The sequence below is a fragment of the Passer domesticus genome, chromosome 1 (genome assembly GCF_036417665.1).
Source record: "Passer domesticus isolate bPasDom1 chromosome 1, bPasDom1.hap1, whole genome shotgun sequence".
NCBI lineage: Eukaryota > Metazoa > Chordata > Aves > Passeriformes > Passeridae > Passer > Passer domesticus.
This window is the reverse complement of record NC_087474.1, coordinates 19,529,816-19,552,932: the sequence shown is the minus strand read 5'-3', so window position 1 is coordinate 19,552,932 and position 23,117 is coordinate 19,529,816. Positions and strand designations below refer to the sequence as shown.

General features: G+C 38.2%; 1 protein-coding gene across 1 annotated transcript; it reads right to left on the bottom strand.

Annotated features, from left to right (window-relative positions):
- Window positions 1–6,983: 6,983 nt before the first annotated feature.
- Window positions 6,984–19,981, bottom strand: HACD1 (3-hydroxyacyl-CoA dehydratase 1). The gene is made up of 7 exons (XM_064408722.1): window positions 19,707–19,981; window positions 15,575–15,692; window positions 14,335–14,353; window positions 14,165–14,253; window positions 11,307–11,428; window positions 8,659–8,837; window positions 6,984–7,190 (listed from the first exon to the last, which is right to left on the bottom strand). Exons 1-7 carry the CDS (start codon window positions 19,835–19,837, stop codon window positions 7,108–7,110), a joined length of 741 nt encoding a protein of 246 aa, XP_064264792.1. The 5' UTR covers window positions 19,838–19,981; the 3' UTR covers window positions 6,984–7,107.
- Between the last annotated feature and the right edge of the window lie 3,136 nt (window positions 19,982–23,117).

The window sequence follows — 23,117 nt, the reverse complement described above, 5'->3', positions numbered from 1 at the left end:
TCACTTTGAACAAAACCAGAAGTAATGTTTTCAGTTGGCAGCGAGTGTTGGCTGCAAGATACCCAATACTGTCTCTGTTTTGTCACTGAATGAGCCTAAATTTTAATGGTCTTCCCAGACTTAAATTAGAGAATTAAATGTAATTCGCGTGTAAGGTAATGTCTTTGGTAACAAAATTTGTTTCCTTTCTTCATGAGTTGAAGGTCTATTGTTATTGAACTTCATACATGATAAATTAACAGGCACGCAAATGTTACCACACACTCAGGATTTGGGATTCTCTTCTGAGCACAGGAGGGTGCTTGGTGTGTGGAGCAGGACACCCATTTGAGTCTTTTCTTGCTTGTCTTTTGCAACTTGTTCTATCAAACTGGAACAGCCACTTAAGGGCAGGCCATCTTATAAAAGTGGTATGAGCAGAAACCACCAAGAGATTATATATGAAAATCAAAGTTGCTCAGTGACGGCGGCATTTCAAGCTAGGAATGTCCAAGCAGCTGTGAGGGATGATCTACCCTGCCTATTTTTAATGGGATGTCTCACTGAGCCTAGATTAATTTCAGAAATTAAAGACACTTATTTAGATATGTGGAGGGAGTTTCTACAACTCTGCTGAATTCAAATCAGTGTAATGCAATCGTGGTGTACTACGGGAGATTTCCAGGTGCTCTGGAGCATTCTGCAGGGAGCAGTGCTGGGCACCCTGCAAAGCTGGGAGGAAGTGTGCCACCATGCAACAGCAAATGCACAAGCACAGGCTCTCTCCCAGACAGTACCAACAGGAAGGCTACAGCTGACTCTTTCCCTGGTAAATTCAGAATTACACAGAATAGAATACACAAATGTCTTTGTCCCATCATACTCCTGTTGAGATCAGTGGATATTCTTCCACTAGCTTCTATAGAAATCTGAATGGCTTAACCTTGGTAGAGGGCCAGGACACATAAATCCTGTCCTGTAAATTCAGATCAGGAGACCATTTCTGTGACTTCTAGATTAGGAGATCTACATCTCCATTATAATACATCTGTCTAACAGGATTTAAGCTTTATATGCAGTTAAGCTCCTTGGGGTTACAACCACTTGATTCCTAATTCAAAAGAAGTAGGTGTGAATGCTCACAAACTGCTTTCTCATACTGTCATGGCAACGAAATCCTCAAAGCTGCAGTGTCATTGTTAGTCACATGGCAAAGGACAGACAGAGGATGTTCTCTGCCTCCACCCCTCGCAAAGATTAATACCACAAAAAAAGTCCTGTTCCAAAACACTGAAACATCTACTACTGGAACATCTATTTCAGGATCACTGTAATGCATTTCTTCTCATACATATTGGCATTCTCTTGAATGCCCTGTGTTTTCTGCTCTTCTTTGATAAACCAATATTGTTACTACTCAAACCTACCTGGTTTTTATGGAATATATTTTAAGAAATATGAAAATACTGTCTGGGTAAGAGTAAATAGTGGACCTCAAGATTAATTTGTTACAGGGGACCTCAAGATTAATTTGTGAATTAATTCTAAATAAAAAAGTATAGTATTTGTGAACAGTACCAGTCTGGTGTAATAAGCTGAATGCTTATATGAACAGACTTCTACATGCTGAAAAAAAAATTAAAAATCAACTAGAGCAAAGTTTAAAATACCTCTTTTAATTGATGATTAATTTCTACAGTGCTACAGTAATAACAGTCACTAAAACAAAAATATCTGAATCTATAGATCAAAAAATATTATGCTTTTTGCAAATAAATAAGTTATTAGAAGTATCATATTGTGTTGTTTTCCTGTCTGTGTAAACTTCTAATGATAATGCATTTTAGAAGAAATAACAATAATAAGCAGTTGCAGTGCATTTACATTATTAAGAAACTTGAAGTACAATTCTATACATATACATTCTATACACTTAGATAAATATTTTTTGCACTTACACTTTTACAAAGCCATAAACTGAAAGGACATTCAAATACATTCGAGACCAAAAAGCGAGGCAGGAGAATATGAATAAAAGGACAACACGTTTCAGGTGGTACAACATGACACAGAAAGTGCTGTACATCACCAGCCACAGGTGTGAAACAGACAGCAACCTCCTCGGCAGGGCTGGAGTCACCCAACATTCAGCTCCCCACAGTTCTATTGGGACAGCTCTCAGTTCACTGGTCAGATTTGCTTTTGTGACCTAAGAGTCACATCTGGGAAGCCATAGGGATGAATCAGCTGGGGACACCTGCAGAGCTGGCAGTGCTGAAGGCGCTTGAGACCCCAGGATGGCACCGGTGGCACAGCGGGGCCCGACACCGACCCGAGAGTGCCACCCACTGTGGAGCTGTGCCCTCCTGGAAGCAAGCTCAGGGAGCTGCCCTTGGCAAACTGGAACCTGCCACTTCAGCCTGGCACAGCATCACAGGCAGTAACGGTACTGAAACTCACTTGAGCAAGAGAACACAGAGCTCTGCAGAAGAATGGGGAGTTTGTTCTTTAAACAGCCATTGTAGCAAACACAGAATGAAACATTTTAATGGGCTACAGTTAATCATCTATAAAAATGGCAAGTTCAGCATGAATTTAAATTGTAAACTGGTAATAAATAATACAATAAGTCTCAGCACATTTTAAAATATACATTATGAAATAAACTTTGATTTTCAGAAAAGCTTTCACCTTTTTTGTTAAAAAAACCCCACTTAAAAAATCATGTATGAAATGCAGCCAGTTTGCCTGCCTGAAAATTTTGATTGATGAGGCCCTATTGCCTAGTGCAGAACATTTATTTCTATTAACTTTCCTTTCTTTTTTTTTGTTTCCAAGGAAGATTAAGCAAGAGCTCGATTCAAAAACTGTTATTTAAACTAATTTGAAATGATAAATTATCGTAATGATTGTGAATTGGTTTCATTCTGGTTTATTTAGTGACCATACACATATCCTAATATCCAGTGAAGTAAGCTATTGTGAAGACCGAGAGTACCACAATCAGAGCAGTAGCTAGAACTAGATTTAAAATGTACATTTCCATCTGGTCACAGAAAAGGTCTCCGTGCATCTCTCTGTTAACCAGACTTGCAATCTATCCATGAACATGAATCTGGCTAAATGTTATGTACAGTGGGAATGAGAAACAGCACCCTGCACCATTTCTGCAAGTTGAACTGCACTGTTGAGATTGGTGTGCCATGCCCACCCTGCCAGACCTGTACATCTCAAGACATGCAGGCTAATAGCAAACCACAGCTGAGTGGAGTGGGAAAGCCCTCTCTGTAACACACCCTTTGTGCACAGACATCCTCCCACCTGATCCCCTGAGCTCCCTCAGCAGACAGTAATGACAGCACACTGAGCTTCCTCTCATCTCACATCCTGCAGGGTGGGAGAAATCACATCTATCAACTACTGCTCACCACGGCCTCACTGACCCTTACCAGATAATGCAGAAGATGCAATACCTCAGCACCATATTCCTTACTGCTGCCCATGCCCTGGAGCCAGGATCTGACCTTCAAACATTCTGGGCTCAGCTGTGAAACAACCCAATCTGTCCCAAAACAGCTTTTCACAGTATGTGAGTGCTGGGGAGAACGTCAAGAAATCGAGTTGCTTTCAGGTAGAGTTTATACAAAAGATGGTTTCTGTTAATACCAATAGTAGGAAAAGTCTCCTGATTAAAAGGAATCTCCCTATTTCTATATACTGCTATTCAAAAAGTTTCATAAAGCCATGCTCTATATGAATTCATTTCAGAAAGCCTATATAGAACAAGTAAGAAAATACCTTTATAAGGACAATTTGTTAAAGACAACATGAAAACATTAGAGATGCTGATGTTTGAATACATTCCTAATCTTACATAAGCAAGAGGATTTAAATACTTTAGAAAACTAGGACTATTGCAGAGAGGAAGACAAAAAGACAGATGTAAAAAAGAAGTTGGAAAGAGAGCACCATATGAAAATCATACTTAAGTTTTAATGTCCATTTGACAGGATAATTAAATGTTTCAAGATGGTATATTGAAATTTAAATATAGCTACCTAGGATAAAATCCTAGCTCATCTGAAGTCAATAGCAAGAAGATTTTACCTGAAATTCTCACTATGTATCAGAAGATATGTTAACAGAATAGCAACCAGCAACCAGACAAGAGGAAAAGGTCTCAAGCTGTGTCACGGGAGGTTCAGGCTGGACATCAAAAAGAATTTATCCATGGAAAGGCTGCTCAGGCATTGGAACTGGCTCCCCAGGGAGTGGTGGAGTCACCACCCCTGGAAGCATTCAAGAAGCAGCTGGACATGGCACTTAGGGCTACAGTCCAGTTGATGTGGTGGTATTCAGTCAAATTTGCCTTGGTGACCTTGGAGGTCTTTTCCAACCTTACTGATCCTGTGAAAAGGAGGCTTCAGTGAAATGTTTCAGTCAAAAAACAGGAGGAAGAAAAGAACATGTTGCTTACTCTTTTTAGGTAAATGTCATGTAAATGAATCTACATGACAATCTCTCTGGTCAATGAAACATTGAATGTGATACTGTGAGTAATTTTTGGCTTTACTTTTATTAATTCATTATTTAGCAAGACTGTTTTGTAGCTGTAAATTCAGTTTTAAATTGTATCATTACCTTGTACATTGTTGCTTTATGAAACTGCAACCCAAGATTGTAGCAAATAGTGTTGGGGTTTTTTTTTCCATTTCGTATGTACAAAAGGATATAAAAATAGGTCCTTGATTAACATATGATAATATCCTTAGGCCACAATGAAAACAAATATGATACAGTTTTATAGTGCAAGTATTCCCTTTAGTAAGAATACTATCTACAGGACACACTCATCTGATCAAGGATTTCAAAATCACATCCTTAGGTATCCAATGCATTTTCAATGAATTGATAGCTATGGTCTTCAGTGAGCTGTCCAGACAGTAAAAAGAGACACAGAACTTAACCTAATCTTAGTTTTTCGTATTTCATCACACTATTCTGTTTGCTAGTGGAGATATATTTCCCAAAACTGCCCATATGTTCCTCATAGTTTATAAAACAGTACTGAAAGAATACTGGACACATACAACTGCTAGTCGGAACACATGTAACACAACTATTTTGTGATGCACTGTTGTAACTATAATTTATATTTTAATTTTTTAATAATTTTATCTGCATATAAAACAGAAGTAGTAAGTTAAATTAGAGCACCTTTGTGAAATTTAAGGAATATAAAGATTATATCTTTTAAAATTTAAAGAAATACAACTGTTCTGTCTCAAGTTCATTATGCACCTGTCACAAAAAAGGAAACTCATTTACATGTAATGAAGACATACATAAATATCAGAAATCCAGGGCACAATTTAAAAGTTAGGGATATAGCAAATCCTTGCTTTTTTATTAAATTACTTGATACACCTTATTCTGGCATATCTACCAATTTCAAAAAGTGGTATTACCATAGTATCATTGAAGCTAAAAATGGAAACTGCCTATTCAAAAATGTAGTTCAATCTCTTGCCAGCTTTAACTGAAACCCTTCCAAGACATGCATGCATTAATAAGCATTACTGTGTCATTCCACAATTGATCTAATCAGTAGGACCTTTCTTCTGATATTCGTTGGCTCTTTACCTTGCTCCAAATTCATCATAGCTACACCTCCATACTTAGAAAAGCTCTTCCGTGTATTTATCATGGAACAAATTACACATATTAGCAACTCAGTCTTTCCGACTTCTTTCTCACTTCAACTAGTTTTGTTATTGTTCTCTGAGCTTTCAGAAGATTCTCCAATTCTTCACCCCTGAGGTAGCCAAAATATAAGACTGTACTCCCGAAATTACCTCAGCAACCCCAAGTGTTCTGATTTACAGCTGCCTGATGCAGCTCTTCCACATATGTATGCACTTCTTTTGACATCAGTGAAGCCAGAAACAAGACAGGTTTGCTGCCTACATTTTCAGGGCTTTGTACCCCTTTACTACATTTCAATCTCTCTCTCACTAAGTATCCAAGTTTCCTCAAATGCATCACCTTTTCTCTGAATCTGCTAGGCTGTTAGATCAAAATCTTTGAATTTGTTGGACCTCTCCCACTCATGTATCATATAGTATAATATCATCTTTAACTTCTTTCAATATACTGTAGATCCTTCCTGCAGATTATTGAAGACATGAAATAGAATTAGGTCAACACAGTATAAACAATTAATTTTAAAATTAAATTAATTAATTTTAAAAAAATTAAAATTGCCCAATGGGATGAATCAAAGCACAATTTATATTTTAAGATGATATTTTAAATATATTTTATCCCACTGAGCTATTGAAAAGAAGTCAAATATCTCACCATAGCTACAGATTTTCAATGCAATACTGATTTTTCTCCACACATAACTTAAATGTGTAATAGGAAACATGCTGACAATCAACTTTGCACTGCAAAGGAGTCCCATTCCAGCCACTGATTGGAGAAAGGTAGGCATATCTTGTCTTCTCCTCAGCACAAACTTTTAACCAGTTAATATTATATCTATTACCCTAAGTATCTTTAAAATTACAAATGAAAATACAGGGAGGTCTAAATTTGCACTGACAAGAATTCAACTCTGTTCAAAAGTCGTTCTGTAATTCTGCATGTATTCAAAAAATGTTAAACAACGTGCTACAGTACGTATAATTGGAACGGTATTACTTAACATTCCATTCAATTCACCTAGTCTATGAAAAACATTACCTAATTTACACACTGATTTCCAGAAGACTCACTTTCAGTACAACTTATCAACTCTTCAGTTTTTGACTACAGGTCTTAACAGAATTTTCAGAACAGAATGCACAGTAGCCAACTATTCTAATTCTTAAAGCTACCTATTGAAAATAAGAACCTATTGAAAATAAGAAAATATTTCTTTGAAGAAATGAACAATTAAAAACCAAAGTGAATCTGAGAATGAAAACGTAGGTCTCAAAATATATGAATTGCAAAAATAATACAGTCCACAGGCACAGGCACAGTTGTTTATTCTTGTTCCATGTTTAAAATCAGAGGAAGTTTTGGGTCTTTACCCTCTCTTCTTTTCTTTCCACTGAAAGCACCATGGTTACACAGCTTGATTCAATCGTCCTTTTCCACAATCACTTCTCCATGAAGCACCCTTCTTCTCTGCCGCAGCATGTGGAAGTAGAGTTGTGGAAATACTTGATCAAAGCAAGTATAAAAGAAAGCAAATTAGATGGAAAAATTCAACAGATCCCATAATGGAAAACCACTATTTTACAGCACGATGAACTGAGTAAAAATTATGGTACACAGTGGTTGAGTTGATTAAGGTGAATAAGAACAAGTCATGAACATTGCAGTGATCTAAAAAACCAAAAATTACTCAAAGCTCATTTATCCCTGAATAAAAACCCTGTGTTCAAGGAACTTCACTCCGACAGTTTCCTTGTAGAAAGAGGAGTTAACCACATTCTGGTAGTGCTTGAAGACTTCAAATCTGTCCTCAGCATTTTGAAGACTTGGAGGAGAATACAAATTTACCCTATTTGTTCAAGTCTGAAGTAAGGAGATCACTCTTTGCTGTCCCTCTGTCATCTATTATATTACTGTCCTACTGACAGAGTCGATCCTTATATTTAATGGCTAGAAAACTGGATTTATTCCTGAAGTGTTGTTACATAAACAGATGTAAAACTGTTAGTAAGTTATTGCACCTTAGAGTGCTTTTTGTTGACATAAATCTCTCTTGTTGGCCTTCATGACTTCTTGAGGCAAAAAATTTAAGTGTGTGTTCATATTGTAAAAGTCCATATTGAATGTTGCCTTCCCAAATGAATACCTTTCATGAATGCAGATCACAGACCCTTTAACTTCAATTTTCCTGCTTTTCAATTTCTCTCTCTAATCTGCTGCCTCAATGTACAGATTATTTTAAAATATTATATATTCTGTTATTAATATTATCTAAAATATTACATTTGCCTAGTTTGGCCTAGCCCTATTCATGGTGGAATATCCAGTATATCAGGTTGCTTTCTCCTTGTCTTCACTGCTTAGGTAGCAGTGGAAATAACACTGGGAGTGAAAGATACTCTCTCTAATGTTACCTCCATGGCTTCTGGCATGCATAAGTACAAGGACAAACTGATTAAACCAGGGTTTGCAGATGTTCAGAGAGGTTTGGGGGGGGGTTGATTTCTGTGAGAATGAAATCTTAGAGAATACTGCTTCAAGTTTTTCCTGAGCACGCTTGAATGATGGTTTTTCCAAGGTAAATGGTTATTAGTAGTAAAAAGCCACAGCAAATCTCTGGCACAACTTACAGGACCATTTTAAAGTCATTACTTCAAAGTGGGAGAGGCACTAGAAAGTTGCAGTGACGCAGATACAGACATTTCTGTGTGTAAGCAAAAACTTTTCTTACTTCATCCAAGTCCAAGAAATAAGTTTTCATTGAAATTTTTAAGACAGATTATGTTCCTAAGCAGATAACAGGACAGAAAATTTCAGCCTAACCAATTAAAGCACAGTAAAGCTTGGCACAACAGAAAGTAGGCTCTTACAGTAGAAAGTGTTCAGCAAATTTTAGTACTGGCAGTGTTTATAGCATTGCTGAAGATTTATTTTTATGATGTTAAAATGTTTCTACAGTTAAACAGTACTTACATGGCACATAGGAGAACATGACAATAATAAGGAAGTAATAGTAGTCAAAGGAGACGTTGTATTTGTTGGGAAGTCTCAGTGAAAACATTCCTGTTTTCTTCACGTAGGGTAAAGCAGCATATATGGTTAGCAGTTCACCTGCAACTCCAGCAGGATACAAAATGATAAAAAAGTTGTATCTGCATTGAAGAATAATTTAAAAAAAAACCTTGTGAGAAACACTCCACAAACTTAAAATTTTGTCTTGTTGTTATTAGTGGCACAGAATGTATTAAAGCAGTTCAGGCACCAGAATCAGGGACCACAGCCTGACTTGACACAAAATATCAGTTTCAGTTACTTTTGGTAGAGATGCTTAGATTGACAAGAGAATGCATTCCTCAGTGCTTTGTTTAAAAAACAGTGAAGTATCAGAATGTTTTTATCTCTTTCTAATAGAACAACCCTCAAATTGTTAGTCTCCAATAATGATTTTTTAAAAATGTACTATTCTTACTCCTGTTGTCACTGACAGGATTCAGACCAGGACTGAATCTCAGATGATCCTACATATTTTCACCACAGGGCACACCCACTGGGTCAACCGTATGTACTACAAAATATTTGAAGATAATGACAATGTTGAAAAGCATAAGGAGCCTATTTTACTCACTACAACATAGGAATACTATATTTACCACTAATGGAAAATGGAATAAAAAGAGAAAATTACAATGCCAGAAACTCATCAGATCCGTTTTAAAGTGAGATGACGTTCAAATAAAAGGCAAAGCATCCAGTTGAAAGAAAATGTGGTTTGAATGCCAAAGGCCCTGTAAGCAGTGACAAAATGAAAATTGTAAGCAATAGGCTATGTGCTGTCCTTTCACACAGTGCACCATGGATATGCAGGCTCTCCTAGAGAACAATTCTCCAGTTCATATAGGGAACAGCAATGAGAGCTGTCACAGAGAGAGAAAGGTACAATGTGCACTCCCTGACCAAAAGAAATGAGATCCAAAACAGCAGCACCTAAGCATGAAATCCTCCTAGAAGCAAAAGGGCTTAAAAGACTCACAGATGAGAGGAAGCACAGAATAGTTCAGGTTGGAAGGGACCACAATAACTCATCTGGTCCAGCCTCCCCACCCAAGCAGGGTTATCCTAAGGCACATGGAACAGCATTGTGTCCAGACGGGTTTTGAACATCTCCAGAGTGGGAGACACTGGATTGTCTCTCTGGACAATCTGTTCCAGTGCTCGGTCACCTGCACACTAAAGAAGTTCTTCCTTAAGTTCAGGTGGCACTTCCTGTGCATCAGTTTCTGCCCTTTGCCTCTTGTCCTATTGCTTGGCAGCACCGAGAAGAATGTAGATTAGATAAGAAGAACTAATGCCTTACATATTGTCTCTATGCAGTTAGAAGCTAAAGATCAGAAATTCCATCTCTCTTGGTACTAAATTAATGCCCAGTTGTGCTGTTGGTTTATCCATAAATCTTGAAGGGATATTTTAGACTCTATGAAAAAAATTATATATTTTAAAATGTTTTGTTTATATTAATATTTCACATTTTATAGTAATATGTCTTTTCAGTGAGATTGTTGGTTTTCCCTATTGTCTGTATTAAGGAAACAAAATTCTGTTATTCAAGGCACACTGACCTGATGGCAAAAATTATTATCTGTCAATGTAATTTGTTCTGAGTGTATTTCTCTTTCTGAAGTCTGTATAAAAAACTACTGATGATAGTCAATCTGACTATCTCTAAGTTTGTCATTTAGTGCTTAGACAAGTCTCTCACTTAGACACTAGCAAAAAGGAAATGTTTTATAAGGATGGACACAAATATCAGACATATTAAAGAAGTGCATTAGAACCATCAAACCTGCATCATCTATTAAACAAAAATAAAGGAAAATAACAAACAAACTCTATTAAATAGAGTCGCCTGTGCTGAATGTAAGTTAGATATTATTCTTCTAACATAATAAGTCTGCCTTACATGTATTTTTCAAATAATGACTACGTAGAATACTATTCCAGTTAAGTCTCCAGATAAACAAACGCAGTCTCTGTAGTGTATGTGATTTAGTGTCCAACCTTAAGAATGCTTCAAAATCAAAATAGTTTTGATTTGGAACTCAGTTTTTGGTGGCCTAAACTAAGTCAGTATTTAACTTCACTACATGGATACAATCTTACAAAAGCTCTGATAAAGCAGAACTTCTTGTAAAGTAATAATACAGATTGAATGACAACAACTCCCACATTTTCAAAAAACTAACATCCACAAAGCACAGGTGCTTAATTTTGGGCACTGTATTCAGAGTATCGTAAAGAGTCATACTGCAAGTTAAAAGATGAGATAAAATTAAAAAGATGGAGAAAAAAATTAGAGTAAGTGAATAAAAAAAAAAAAAGTGAAAGCAGAGTTCAAACTGTGAGACACAGAAAGCAAAGAAAAAAACACACTCCAAAAACCTCAGCTAAAATATTTTTAACATATTAAGCCAAGCAACAACGATCCCAAGTGCAGAAAGCAACTGACTTGCACTTTGCTGACACATAACCAAAGCTCAAACATCTGCTCTCCTGTGTGTTAGTTCAGCATGCGTGAAACCAACATGCACAGAATCATGAGAAACTCAAGTGCAAGACATCTCCACCTGGCCCATTTAATGAAGTATGGCAAATGGTTGAGCAGGTTGAATGTGTAGAAGGAATATCGAGTAATCTCTGTCACAGTCCATACGACCAGAAAAAGAATAACACTCTCCTCATTCTGGATCTGCAGAAGTATAAAGAACCAACATTTTCTTCATCCTTAGGCTTCTTTTCTGTGCAAACTGCAACAGACTTCTCTTTAAGATATACAGAACAGAACTAATACCTTGTAAAGGAAGAAAATTTTGGCACAAAAGTGATATGCTGAAACCATTACCATGTACAGTTCATTATCATATGTGTTTACTAACATACAGACATTTGTCAACTGAGCAATCTTCACCCATTATGCAAATATCAAAATATAAAACCCTATAATTACGTTTATTCTTCCTCTTTATTCTCTTCCTACATTCCACAAAACTATCTAACTATCCCTCTTCTACTTGTGGTTTATCTACTTGTTTATGTTTTTCCTCAAAACAAGAACAACAAAATGCTACAGAAGGTATGTTTTTCTCATAATCACTTTTTAATCATTCTGCATTTCACTACTCCATTTCCTAGATTTTCTCCTACTTTTTATCTTGCTTCCTCTTCAATATATAATGCAAATCTCCATGAAACTTTAGACAAAAGAATTGCTTTATATAACCTACTAACTGGAACTTGGTCACAGACGATCCAGTTTGGCAGACTTCAGGGAGCTCTGAGATAGTCAAGGAGCTGGAGCACAGATGGCTCACTAAATGAAGAGTAGCTGGTAGATCAGGAGCTTTGGGTAAGCTCACTCAACAATCCGATGTAAGATTTAAGTTCTGAGTCATTAAACTGCCTCATCAGTAAGTAGCACATCTCTGCTGTTTCAAAACACCAGTTATATTTCACTCTGAGTGAACAAATAAATAAAAGTCCCCAAATACAAAGAAGGCACCCGGGGATCTATTACAAACACTACCTTCTGTGAGGAAGAATTACACACATGTAATTTTCTTTCCTTTAAGAGGGGAGGAATTTTGTAACACACTTTTATGCCTGAAGGCTGAAAAGCTCCAGGGATGTCTGTGAAATAGAATAAAGCAACACAAGTTTTGTTAAAATTATAAAAAAATGAAATTATTTTTCAAAATAAAATGCAACATGGTGACAAAGCTTAATATATCTCCAAGATGCTGAAAATCCATAACTCTGACAAAAGTAAAAAATAATTATAAGTGCTCATAAAATCACACCCTCAATATGCCAGTCAAAGATGGTGCAATTTTAGCAGAAGGATCTCACCAACATCATAAAGAAAATGGAGACATAAAAATAGCACCAAAATCACAAACAAATAGCAGCAACTGAAGTGCAAAGACACCCAAACAGATACGCAAAGGTAAAGACAGAATTAGGCTGTTCTTTGCCTCATGCTATTAGAGACAAACACTGATAACTCAAACTTGGATTCATGTCACAGTGCTAAATCCAAGCAGAAGAGCTTTAAATAAGTATGCAGAGAATTCCTATCTGCTGCCTTGCAAATCTGCAGTCAAGTGGGGAGGTCTGGCTTTGGCTGTTATCACTGACGTGCCTCTCACCACCTAAAGTGACCCTGAACATTCATGCCTGCTAAGCAATAGCAGCGTGAAATACAATCAGACATACATTCAAATGTATTTCTTCTTGGACACATCTTGGCCTACAGTAGTGAAGATAGAGGAAATAAAATAAATTGCTGGATATGCTTAAGATTTAGTCCACTGCAAATAATAAAAAAGGCAAAATGCAGTGCTACAATCCAGCTCACATGTAGATATTCAATATAAAGAATCTTGTTAATATTTGAGACATTTTGCTTTACAGAAAAATATAAAAAGTTAGCTTGAAAGAAAAAAAACAACAAAACCAAACAAAACCAAAACAAAAAAAAAAACCAAAACAAACTGAAAAAACAAACAACACAAGAAAAAAGAACAAAAAAATTAACCCTATGAAAAGTCCATTGAATTTATTCCATGTCAAATGAAAAGATGCAGAAAACAGAAAAGTGTAGAAAACAAGTGTTCTTGTGGAAAGAAATGAAGATTTGATAACTGAGGCAGGTACTAGGATAATTCATCTGCAGAAAGGCCTCTGCCATCTGCTGGTGAGACAGTTTAATGGCTCAGCTTTTCAAGTTCTGAAGAAATTCAGGAGCACAAAATCTATCACTTAATTTTTTTACATGCCTTTCATAGAAAGCATACCTCACAAACTGAACCTAATGTCATACTACTATTGTGAACTGCTTGCTTCATTCCACTAATGGATCACTAGCCTTCCAAGAGCCACCCAAAGCCAGGCAAATAAGCCATTTCCATTTACACAGGTCCTTAAGTGCCATTGTGACACACTGGATGTCATCAAATGTTAAGATTACCGTAACATTAAAATTTTAAGAAGGTTTCTAAAAGAATAGCAAAATCTCAACCATGTTTATCCATGTGAATTCAAGACATAAATTTAAAGACATAAAATTACCTTTTATTTAGATTAATTCAGCAAGTGCTAATTAAAATTTTTGAAAGGGAACTGTTAACACTAGGGTAGTTTTGCTTGTAAATAATAGTAGTAATTGATTTCATTTAGGCAGACCACAGAAGGCATGATGCTGAAAACACTGCTGATTCACAGCTTAGACCCAGACTTCATCTCCTGGCAAGAATCACAGAAATTCTATTTTGCAACCCTAACTTCCAAAATTGCACTCAAATATGTAAGCATTCTCTACAGGAACAGAATTAATTTTTAGCTTGGTCTTCCTTGTGAAACTGGAAGAGAACTGTAGTAATAGCTTCTCCTTAAAAGCAATCAAAACATAACTTGCTCAGACACATACCTGTTTTATACTGTGTGCAATGAACCACACCATGAAGATTCTTGAACTCACTTGGACCCCAGTCACAAGCACAGATGTGCGAACTATTCCTTAAAAAGAGAAACATGTTATCTCTGCTCCACAGTTCATGTTTTCATTAGTTACAGGAGAAACTAAAACAAAGAACTCACCAACTGCACAGTGGATTACCTGTAAATAAAAATAAGTCAGAGGTTACTGATGTGCAGCATGTTACCAGCTACCCTATAAACATGGCCTTTTGACACTAATATAAACCTAGGCTCAATTCTGGCTTTTGTCTCCCACTAACAGTCTTAAAAAGAAATAAATACATGGCAGAGCCCTGGCAATCAGTGTGGGGATGGTCTCAATATCTGAGCTATGCAAATACATGAAAGACATTTGTTTTCCAAATTAATTGTAAATATTAGACATTTAGATACTTACAAAGCAATTTATTCAACTAGTAAGCTTCTCTTCCTTTACCTTACTCAAAGAAGAATTTTACAGGACAGTGTAGAGGAAGTCACATAAGGAGCGCTAAACACACAGCAATTTTAAAATGTTCTGCATTCATTACAGATTAATAACATTATTATACTTTTGTCAATGACAGCTATGAAGCTTTAGATACAGTGTATTTCCTGGTCAGTAATGTTTAGCAAATGAAGTGCTTTTCATTATTTTGGCAGGTTTGAACAGAATCACTTACAGTGAAAGTTTAACAGCACAAAAGCCTATTGCAGCTGGTGACATGATATTAACAATTGTTTGAACTAGAGACATTGTAGGCAGATTGAGAAAAAAAAAAATTAAAATGTAGATAGACATTCTTTGCTGTGCCTGGGAAAGAACTGCAAGTGCTCCATAAACCCATCAATAAAGCTTCATTCCACAGATGTACCAGAACTGAGACTACTAGTGCATAGTTTGCAAAAGTATTACTTAAAGAATACTTTGCACATCTGGCACAGACCCCATGCAATGGATTATATGGGGTGTGTGAATCCTGTCTTGAAATAAGCAGAAGCAGGAACGGCACAGAAGGATAGTAAGTCCAGTATAAAGAATATAAGGTAAACTATAATCTGTGAGATGGTGATATCTACTACACTAGAGGGCTGATCTGCTGGTTGTAATGCCTTCAAGATTTTGCCTTTTGCAGTAAAGATTCTCAAATCAAAGCAGTTCCCAGCCATTGACTTAAAGAAATAGTAGAATTAAGTCTGAAAAACACATGCCGATTTCTTTCAAGTAATCACCTTGTCCCACCCCCAAAACTTCATTAAATAATAAAGTAAAAAGGACTTTTAGTACTAATATAATATTTTTATTTTAAATTCAGGATAATAATGTGTTTTGTCTATGATATGCAGCATCCAGTAAAGCAAACTAATGTTTAAAATTTACCTCAAGCAAAGCAAATGTCTGGAAAAATTTAAGCGTCTTTTGAACGCTTCTGAATAAGCCTCTATGTGTTCCTTTCTGTATATAAAACCGCACCATGGCAATACCTAATACCAGCCACCTATAAAAGAAAGAGAATGGATACATTTCAAATTAGAATTCTAAAAATATCCATCCATCATAAATAATTTAGTATTTTTCTTCACAGGTTAACTTTGATTCTTCACTTGTCAGTGTTCTTAGATCTTTAAAAATATCTTTAGACACAAATAGTATATAATATTATGTAAACATTACACTCATCTCTTTACTTGGAAAGTAATGGAGAATAACTTGCTGCCTTCCGAGGACTGACTTAATCGAGGGAACCCCCCCAAAACCACCCATCCATCAGACTTTTCTCCACCAGTGACTACATATTTTTACTGTTAAATCCTCATGCATCTTGACTATTAAATACTGTTATTTGAAACCACATGATGAGCTTGGCACTGAAGTCACTCTTTGAGTTGCAAGTATGTCAAAGTAAAGGACTGGAATTTATGCACATTTTAATGCTCCTGTTTGTGATTGTCCAAACAAAGGTACCACTACAATTATGTTTTCCGAAGTGTTGAGAAGTGCTTTAAAAGTTAACTTAAAAATCAGACTCCAAAATGATGAAAGAAAGGGTGTTCTCTGCTCCTGACTTCAAGAGGCAGACATATTTAACTAGCACATTTGAGGGGGTTGGATACATTTTTTTTAGGAAACTGAACAATGACGACAACTAATAACCCTCCCAAAGTAAAAGAAAGAAAAAGTAACAGTATGTTTTGATTGCAGTAGAATTTGACATAAAACTTATATTGAGATTTAGAATAGAAATTGAGATAAAAAATAAACATCTAAACTGTGGGTTCATCCCACCACCTGCACAGACTCTAAAATAATCCAAGGCACGAGGAATTCCTTTCATGTAATAAACCCATTTTTATAAGGATTTTGAAAACAGTGTACTATATCTTAATCATGGGATTGATTGGGTAGGAATGGACCTTAGAGATCTAGTTCCAACCCCCTCTGCCATAAGCAGGGACACCTTCCACTGGACAAGGTCACTCAGGGCCCCATCCAACCTGGCTTTGAACACTTCCAGGAATGGGGCATCCAGGGGTTCTTTGGGCAACCTCTGCAAGTGCCTCACTACCCTCTGAGTAAAGAATTTTTTCCCAATATCTAATCTAAACCTGTCTTCTTTCAGTTCAAACCCACTATATTTTATTCTATCACTATAGGCGCTTGTGAAAAGTCCCTCTCCAGCTCTCCTGTGGGCTCCCTTCAGGAACTGAAATTACGTCACCCTGGAGCCTTCCATTCTCCAGACTGAAAAAACCCAACTCTCTCAGCCTTTCAGACCTATACCTCATTCTTAAAACACCACATTAGCAAGAAGACTGAAAACTTCAGGTTTCAATCCAAAAAAACTAAGAAAGTACAAAAATTCTTTAACATAGACATAGGCATAACAAGAGCTATGGATGGCTATTTTGAGAGGTAAAAATAAAAATCAAAAATGACAAAAATTGTAGTTTAATGTCTTCTGTGAAATTGCTGGGAACAATTACTCAGTCCTTTCATTCTCCACAAAACCATAGCAAGTATACTCTACAGCAACATGAGTTCTGGCTAAGGAAGGGCCCAAGTGACAAAGCAGAAGGGCTTCAGAAATACTCAGAGGCAGATTCAGAGAGATTATAAACACTCAGAGAGATATTTACATAAACATTTGGACCAATATTTAACTTGTCCTCTTGTAGTCCTCCCTGAGCATAAGGTATAGGCTAGCACTGGAAACAAAGTGCCTGGAAAGAGTAATCTTTTGTCAGATCCACCCTGGTGTAGGGTCGTGAGAGCCGCCTGGATCCTGACAGCTCCCGCTCACCTCGCATGGCACGGATTTCAGTGTCAGCCCCTAAGAGCTCCTGTGCACAGCGCCTGCTATGCAGTCACTTGGTGTGCCCCATTCCAGCACTTCATGACAGCATTTCAGACTCACATAGAGTTAGCCTGGCTTCCCCACACAGCAGGAATGATTCCCCTCTTTGATCCCTTCTACTTTAAGCCCATGAATCTGATCTGTCAGCGCTCCAAAATTTTCCCCTGTGAGTGTTACTTAGATTTTATAATGGATTTTAAATATGAGAGCATTTATTTCAGGTTGTCTCCAACCACTGTGGAAACAAAGAATTACTGGAATATCACCGGTAGGCTGTCACAGTGGAGCTGCCCCGTTTTACAGTGAAGTGCTTGACAAGAGGAAGGTGATAGTGAGTTTACATCCAGCTGGCAGCACAAATGTGGCAGCAACAACTCTGTATGCAACTTAGACTGAGAAGTCATAAGACATTTAACCTAACAAGGCATTTTCTGCATCTCATTGCACAACCAAAGCATAAGCATTGCAGAGAGAAGTAATCTTGGACTACACTCAGAATCAAAGACGGCAAATGTATTTTTCTCAAAGGATTTTTAATGTAAACATAAAATTCTGTGGATAGATTTATTCAGCTGTCCATGGCTTTGACTCTGGATCTCAAGAAAGTTCTCGTACTGATTATTACAAATCACCAGGAAATGGGAAACACTTTCTGTAATAAAGGCAGAATCTCCAGTTGGGACTTTCAGCAAGACTGAGTATTGATCTGTCATTTTAGTCCCTTAAATCTGTTTAGAAACAAAGACAAGCTGCAGGGCTTTTTTTTTTTTATTAGAATGGTTGTTAACATGTAGTTATACATTAGTTTGTTAAAACTCCAGAAACATTTTTCTATATTGCACTACCTGGGCAACTAGACAAATATACTGTTCTAGTTAAATATTTATCCTGTGTATCGTCTCTGTTAAGTATAACTGTATTTAAAATATTTATTTTTCTCTTAAATTGTACCCATAAATGATTGTAAGAATTTATTCCTTTTTTTTAATGTTTCCACATAAAAAAATCAAATTTTGCATGTGTTAATTAATTTTTATATTAATGGAAAATGAGAGAGAAGGAAGTGGGAGATACTGATGCAGCACCTAAGGTCAAAACTAATATGGTTCGATAATCTTTTAGAGACATATAAAAGTCAGTGGCAAGACTCAGTGTTCATTAGCAAATTCACACATGGAGCACAAGACTGGTAATTCAATGAGGTAACATTAACCTCACGTAAAAGCACTTTTCAAAAAGTGCTGCAGTAATATATGAACAGACTTTAATACATTCTCAAGACTCACAGTTGCTCGTGAGAAGAAAGCCATTACAATCCTATTCCTGGCTTTCTCCAGCAGTGCCTGAGCTCCTGCCTCAACTGCGGCGTGTTAGTTTTACTCTATGGGATTCGAAGGGCAGTGAGACCACCCATTAGTAACCAAAGTAAAACTGTTCTCATGATAAATATCACACTAGAAGTTGCAAATTTTTTCGTTCTTAGCTTTCTTTTAAACACGTGGAAATGAATAGATTGAGGTTTTTTTCCCGCAAGAGTTAGTGAACAGGGAAAATTTTCAAGAAGTGAGAATATGTGCTTCGAGCACTAACCACATAAACCTGACTGCTCTTATGATCTGTTATTCAAAATAAACACCCTCTTTCCTCACAGCAAAGCCTCGCACAAGTTCAAATGAACCTCTTGGGCTGCTCTGCCGCCCCCACCGGCGCTGCTCCCCGCTCCTGCCCGGGGCCGGGCTGGCTTTGGACAGCTCAGCGAGCCGGGAGCGGGGCGGGCTCCGCTCGCTCACAGCCCGGGCGCCCCGACCCGAGCCCACACGGGACCCCGGCGCTGAAGCCCCGGCGGCACCGAGGAGGGGGTCGGCTCCCTGGGGCGGCCAGCAGCCCCCTCCGCATCCGGCGAGGCCGCGCCGCGGGACGCGGCTCCCCCGCCCGGCATTCCGGTCCCGGCTATACTTAACCTCCGCGGCGGGCGCGGGGTGACGCGCCGGCGGCTGGCAGCGCTGCACCGTATTAGGCAATGCTCGGCAGGCGAGGAGAGCCCCGCTGCCGGCGGCTCCCCCGCGTCCCGGCCCTCCCGCCGGACCCCGCCGGGCCCCGTCTCGCCCCGGCCGCTCCGCGCCCCGCGGAGGCGCCGCGCCGCCCGCGCCCGCTCACCCCGCCGTCATGGCGACGTTGTAGAAGATGAGCCATGTCGTGGCCAGGACGCCCAGCTTCTTCTTCTTCTTGCCGTTCTCCTTCTCCTCCACCGCGCCGTTGCCGCCTCCGTCCTCCTCGCTGGACGCCATGGTTCCCTGAGGGAGCGCGGCGCACACGGCGGGGAGGAGGGGCTCCCTCGCGGCGGGGCTGGGGCCGCGCTGACAGCCGGACCGGGCGCTGTCTCTCACCCCATCTGTCTTGCCCGAGGGCCGCTGCCGCCGCCAGCGGCTCACATGGCCCGGCGCGCTCCTCCCTCCGCGCCGCGGGTCTCCCCGGGTCAGCCGCAGCCTGCGGGGGCGGGTGAGCCTCCACCGGCGGGCAGATCCTGGCGGGATGGTACCTGGCCTTGCTGCTGACCGTCAGGCAGCAGCAGCGGGCACAGCCCACCTCAGAAAAAGTGACAGAAAATAGCGCGGTTCTTGGAAACACAGAAATAGGTGTCTGAGACTGGGAACACCTGGGAGTCTGGCCAGAGACCGACTGGTGGAATATGCCCAGGCCCCACCTCAGAGGCCAAAGAGCCACCTGCCAGGGTGACCGTGACAGTCTGGTGGGTCTCCATAAACACCACCCTCAATACAGGAGGAAGACTAAGGCTCCAACCTGAGAAGGGGAAATTTCTTCCAAGGGCCTGAAGAGCACCCAGGTGGCAGACTGAAGGATGACATTTGACTATGCAGGTTACCTTGTAAATGTCTGCTCTTTGTGCAAGTGCACAGGGAAGCTAAGCCAGCACAGGTGGCATTGCTGGGACTGGCTCTGGAAGGGGGACATCCTTAGCCTGAGCTAATGTGACATGATGCTTCAAAAATGTGGGCTGCACCCACTATCCTGACACCTGGCTCAGTCTCTGCTAGCTTGGGGATGCAGGCTCCTCATTCCCACAGCTAAGCATGGTGACCATGGCCTCTCAGCCCAGATACCTCAGACACAGGCATATACAGGCGGAAGAATTCCAAAACTGGGTCAGGATATCTTTGAAATGCTACTTGTTCGGTAGAACTTAAAGAGTCCAAGTCTATCTACTTTAGAATGGGGTGGGTGTTTCAATGCTGAAGACACCTGGATGTCTCAGGTCCAGGGCCTTCATGTACAGGTAAGCAGCTGTGCCAAACAAAACCTATGTCTCCCCCTCCTCACCAAAGCACACAGGCAGCTGCTCATCTTTCAGCCTCAAAACACACACCCACTGGCAACAGCAAGTGTATAATGTGCAAAATGAGTAGTTGGCAAAAGAGCACAGTATATACGCTCTTAGATTACACTAGGTACCAATATTACACATACACAGATGCTTTTTGTGTTCAAGTGATAAATATAATCCAGTTTGAGAATCCTGTAGTTAAAAAATTGAGACAAAGAATTTACACACAGGATTGAATGACCCAACTCAGAAGTTTTTGCCAATACAGGTTAATCTGAGCCTACATGTCATCTCAATGTGACAGCTATAAGTTGGTTTAAACTTTAGTTTTCAAAAATATTTTCAATATTTATTATTTTAATTCTGAATATTCCTACTATCTTACCTACTCATTTTCTCCACCCAAATTCCTCTTCTCTCTTCAAACCACTCTAACTTTTTTGCTTTGACAATGTAGTGTTGAATGAGGCATCAAAAATTAATCACATATTATGAGTAAGGTGTTTTTTTTCTCATTTGATTTTCTCAATTTATGACTTCATGAAGTGATGAAGACTTTCTTAAACTATGATACATAGAGAAAGGCATGACTCAATCCCATTTTTTAATATCCGTTTTTATTTTTTACTACTTTTAGCTGTCCTTTGTTGTGTTTCTTTTGAGATTTTTTCAGAGCAGATTTGAGGCAAGAAATCCTATTTTCTTTCTGAAGTAAAAATTTTCCATTTTAAAATTTCTTTTTGGATGTTTTCCATGCATTTGATCAGAATCTTTTGAAATTTGATAGGCAGTTTGTCTAATTCTCATCAGAATTCTGTATTACTTTCCTTCCCCTATTTATTTGCTCAGATTTATTGATTTTAGATGCCCACATTATCTGTAATGATGACTGGGTTTGTCTTCAGTTAATTTAGTAAATTCAGAACTCAGTGGTGAGGATAAGCATCTCAATGTGTTTGCTGTAATATCATGGTTACTATTTATTAAGCTTACAGTTTCTCTTGCTATCACACCGCTCATTCACCCAATTGATGAAAACTTTCTGAATATCCCCATAATCTTTTCTTGGATTGAAATAAACTAAATTTTTGTTCCATTTGCAAGATTTGTCATCCCACTTGGCTATGCTTCCCAAACATTTATTAAAGTATTAAGCACAAAAATTATCACAGAACTTTCATAAACACCCCTCTGCTCTACTTTTGCTGTAATAAAGTTGCTCCTTGTTTCTATTTCCCATGTTTTAATCCATGGAGATATTTTATTCCTTAATCTGTAACTACTTCATATCCTGGGTAGTTCCTGTGTAACATTTTTTCAGCAGCATTTTCAAAACATATTTGTTGTGTTAATCCTTTTTTGGTTTTTTTACAAATCTGTTTTTATAATTGCCTGTTCCAGGAATTGCAATAAATGAGTTGAAATGTAATTTCTTTTTCATAAGTTTTTTACTGTTATTCTTTAAATCATTATTTCTGTCAATTACAATGTATATATTTGGGGTTACTAGTCTGTATTTTCTGAATCCTTTATTTAAATTTGATAAAGTGTCAGCTATTTTCAAAGTATTACGTACAGTGTCTTGTCTTAATTAGAAAGAATGTTTTTATAGTAGCAAAATTATTTCATCTAATATTTCAGCTTTGGCTAGCACCTTTTGACCCCCAAAAATCTCAAAATTATTAATAAAATAGATTTTCTTTACATTCAGAAATTTAATCAATAGAAGTGAATAAGCTTATATATTAATTGCACTATCTAAATCAGCTTTTAAAATCAGTTATGACTAGCTTATCAATTGAGGTGAACTTTGTTTTATTTAAACACAAACCAACCTTTCCAATAAATTTCAAGACAGTCAGATCAAGGTCTTTTCTGTTGTAGGTGAGAGCATCGTTTTTCATATTCATTCTCAAGATTCCCTGGGAGTTTACCTTTATTTACTATAGCTCCAAGTTATCAACACTGCCATACTGTTACTACAAAGATAAGTGGTTTTCTTGGCCTTCATGATTGATATTATCAATATATATTTTGCTTCTATATTCCTATTGCACACACACATACTCAAAACCTTATAAAGCTGAATGGTTTTTACTTGCAATCTATTTCCAGAAATACAAACTGAAGCCTATATGAGATTATTTTCTAATGAAAAGTTCTACAGCATTTTGGGGTTTTTGTTACAAAATTTATCTATTCAATATGGAAATACTTCTATGGAA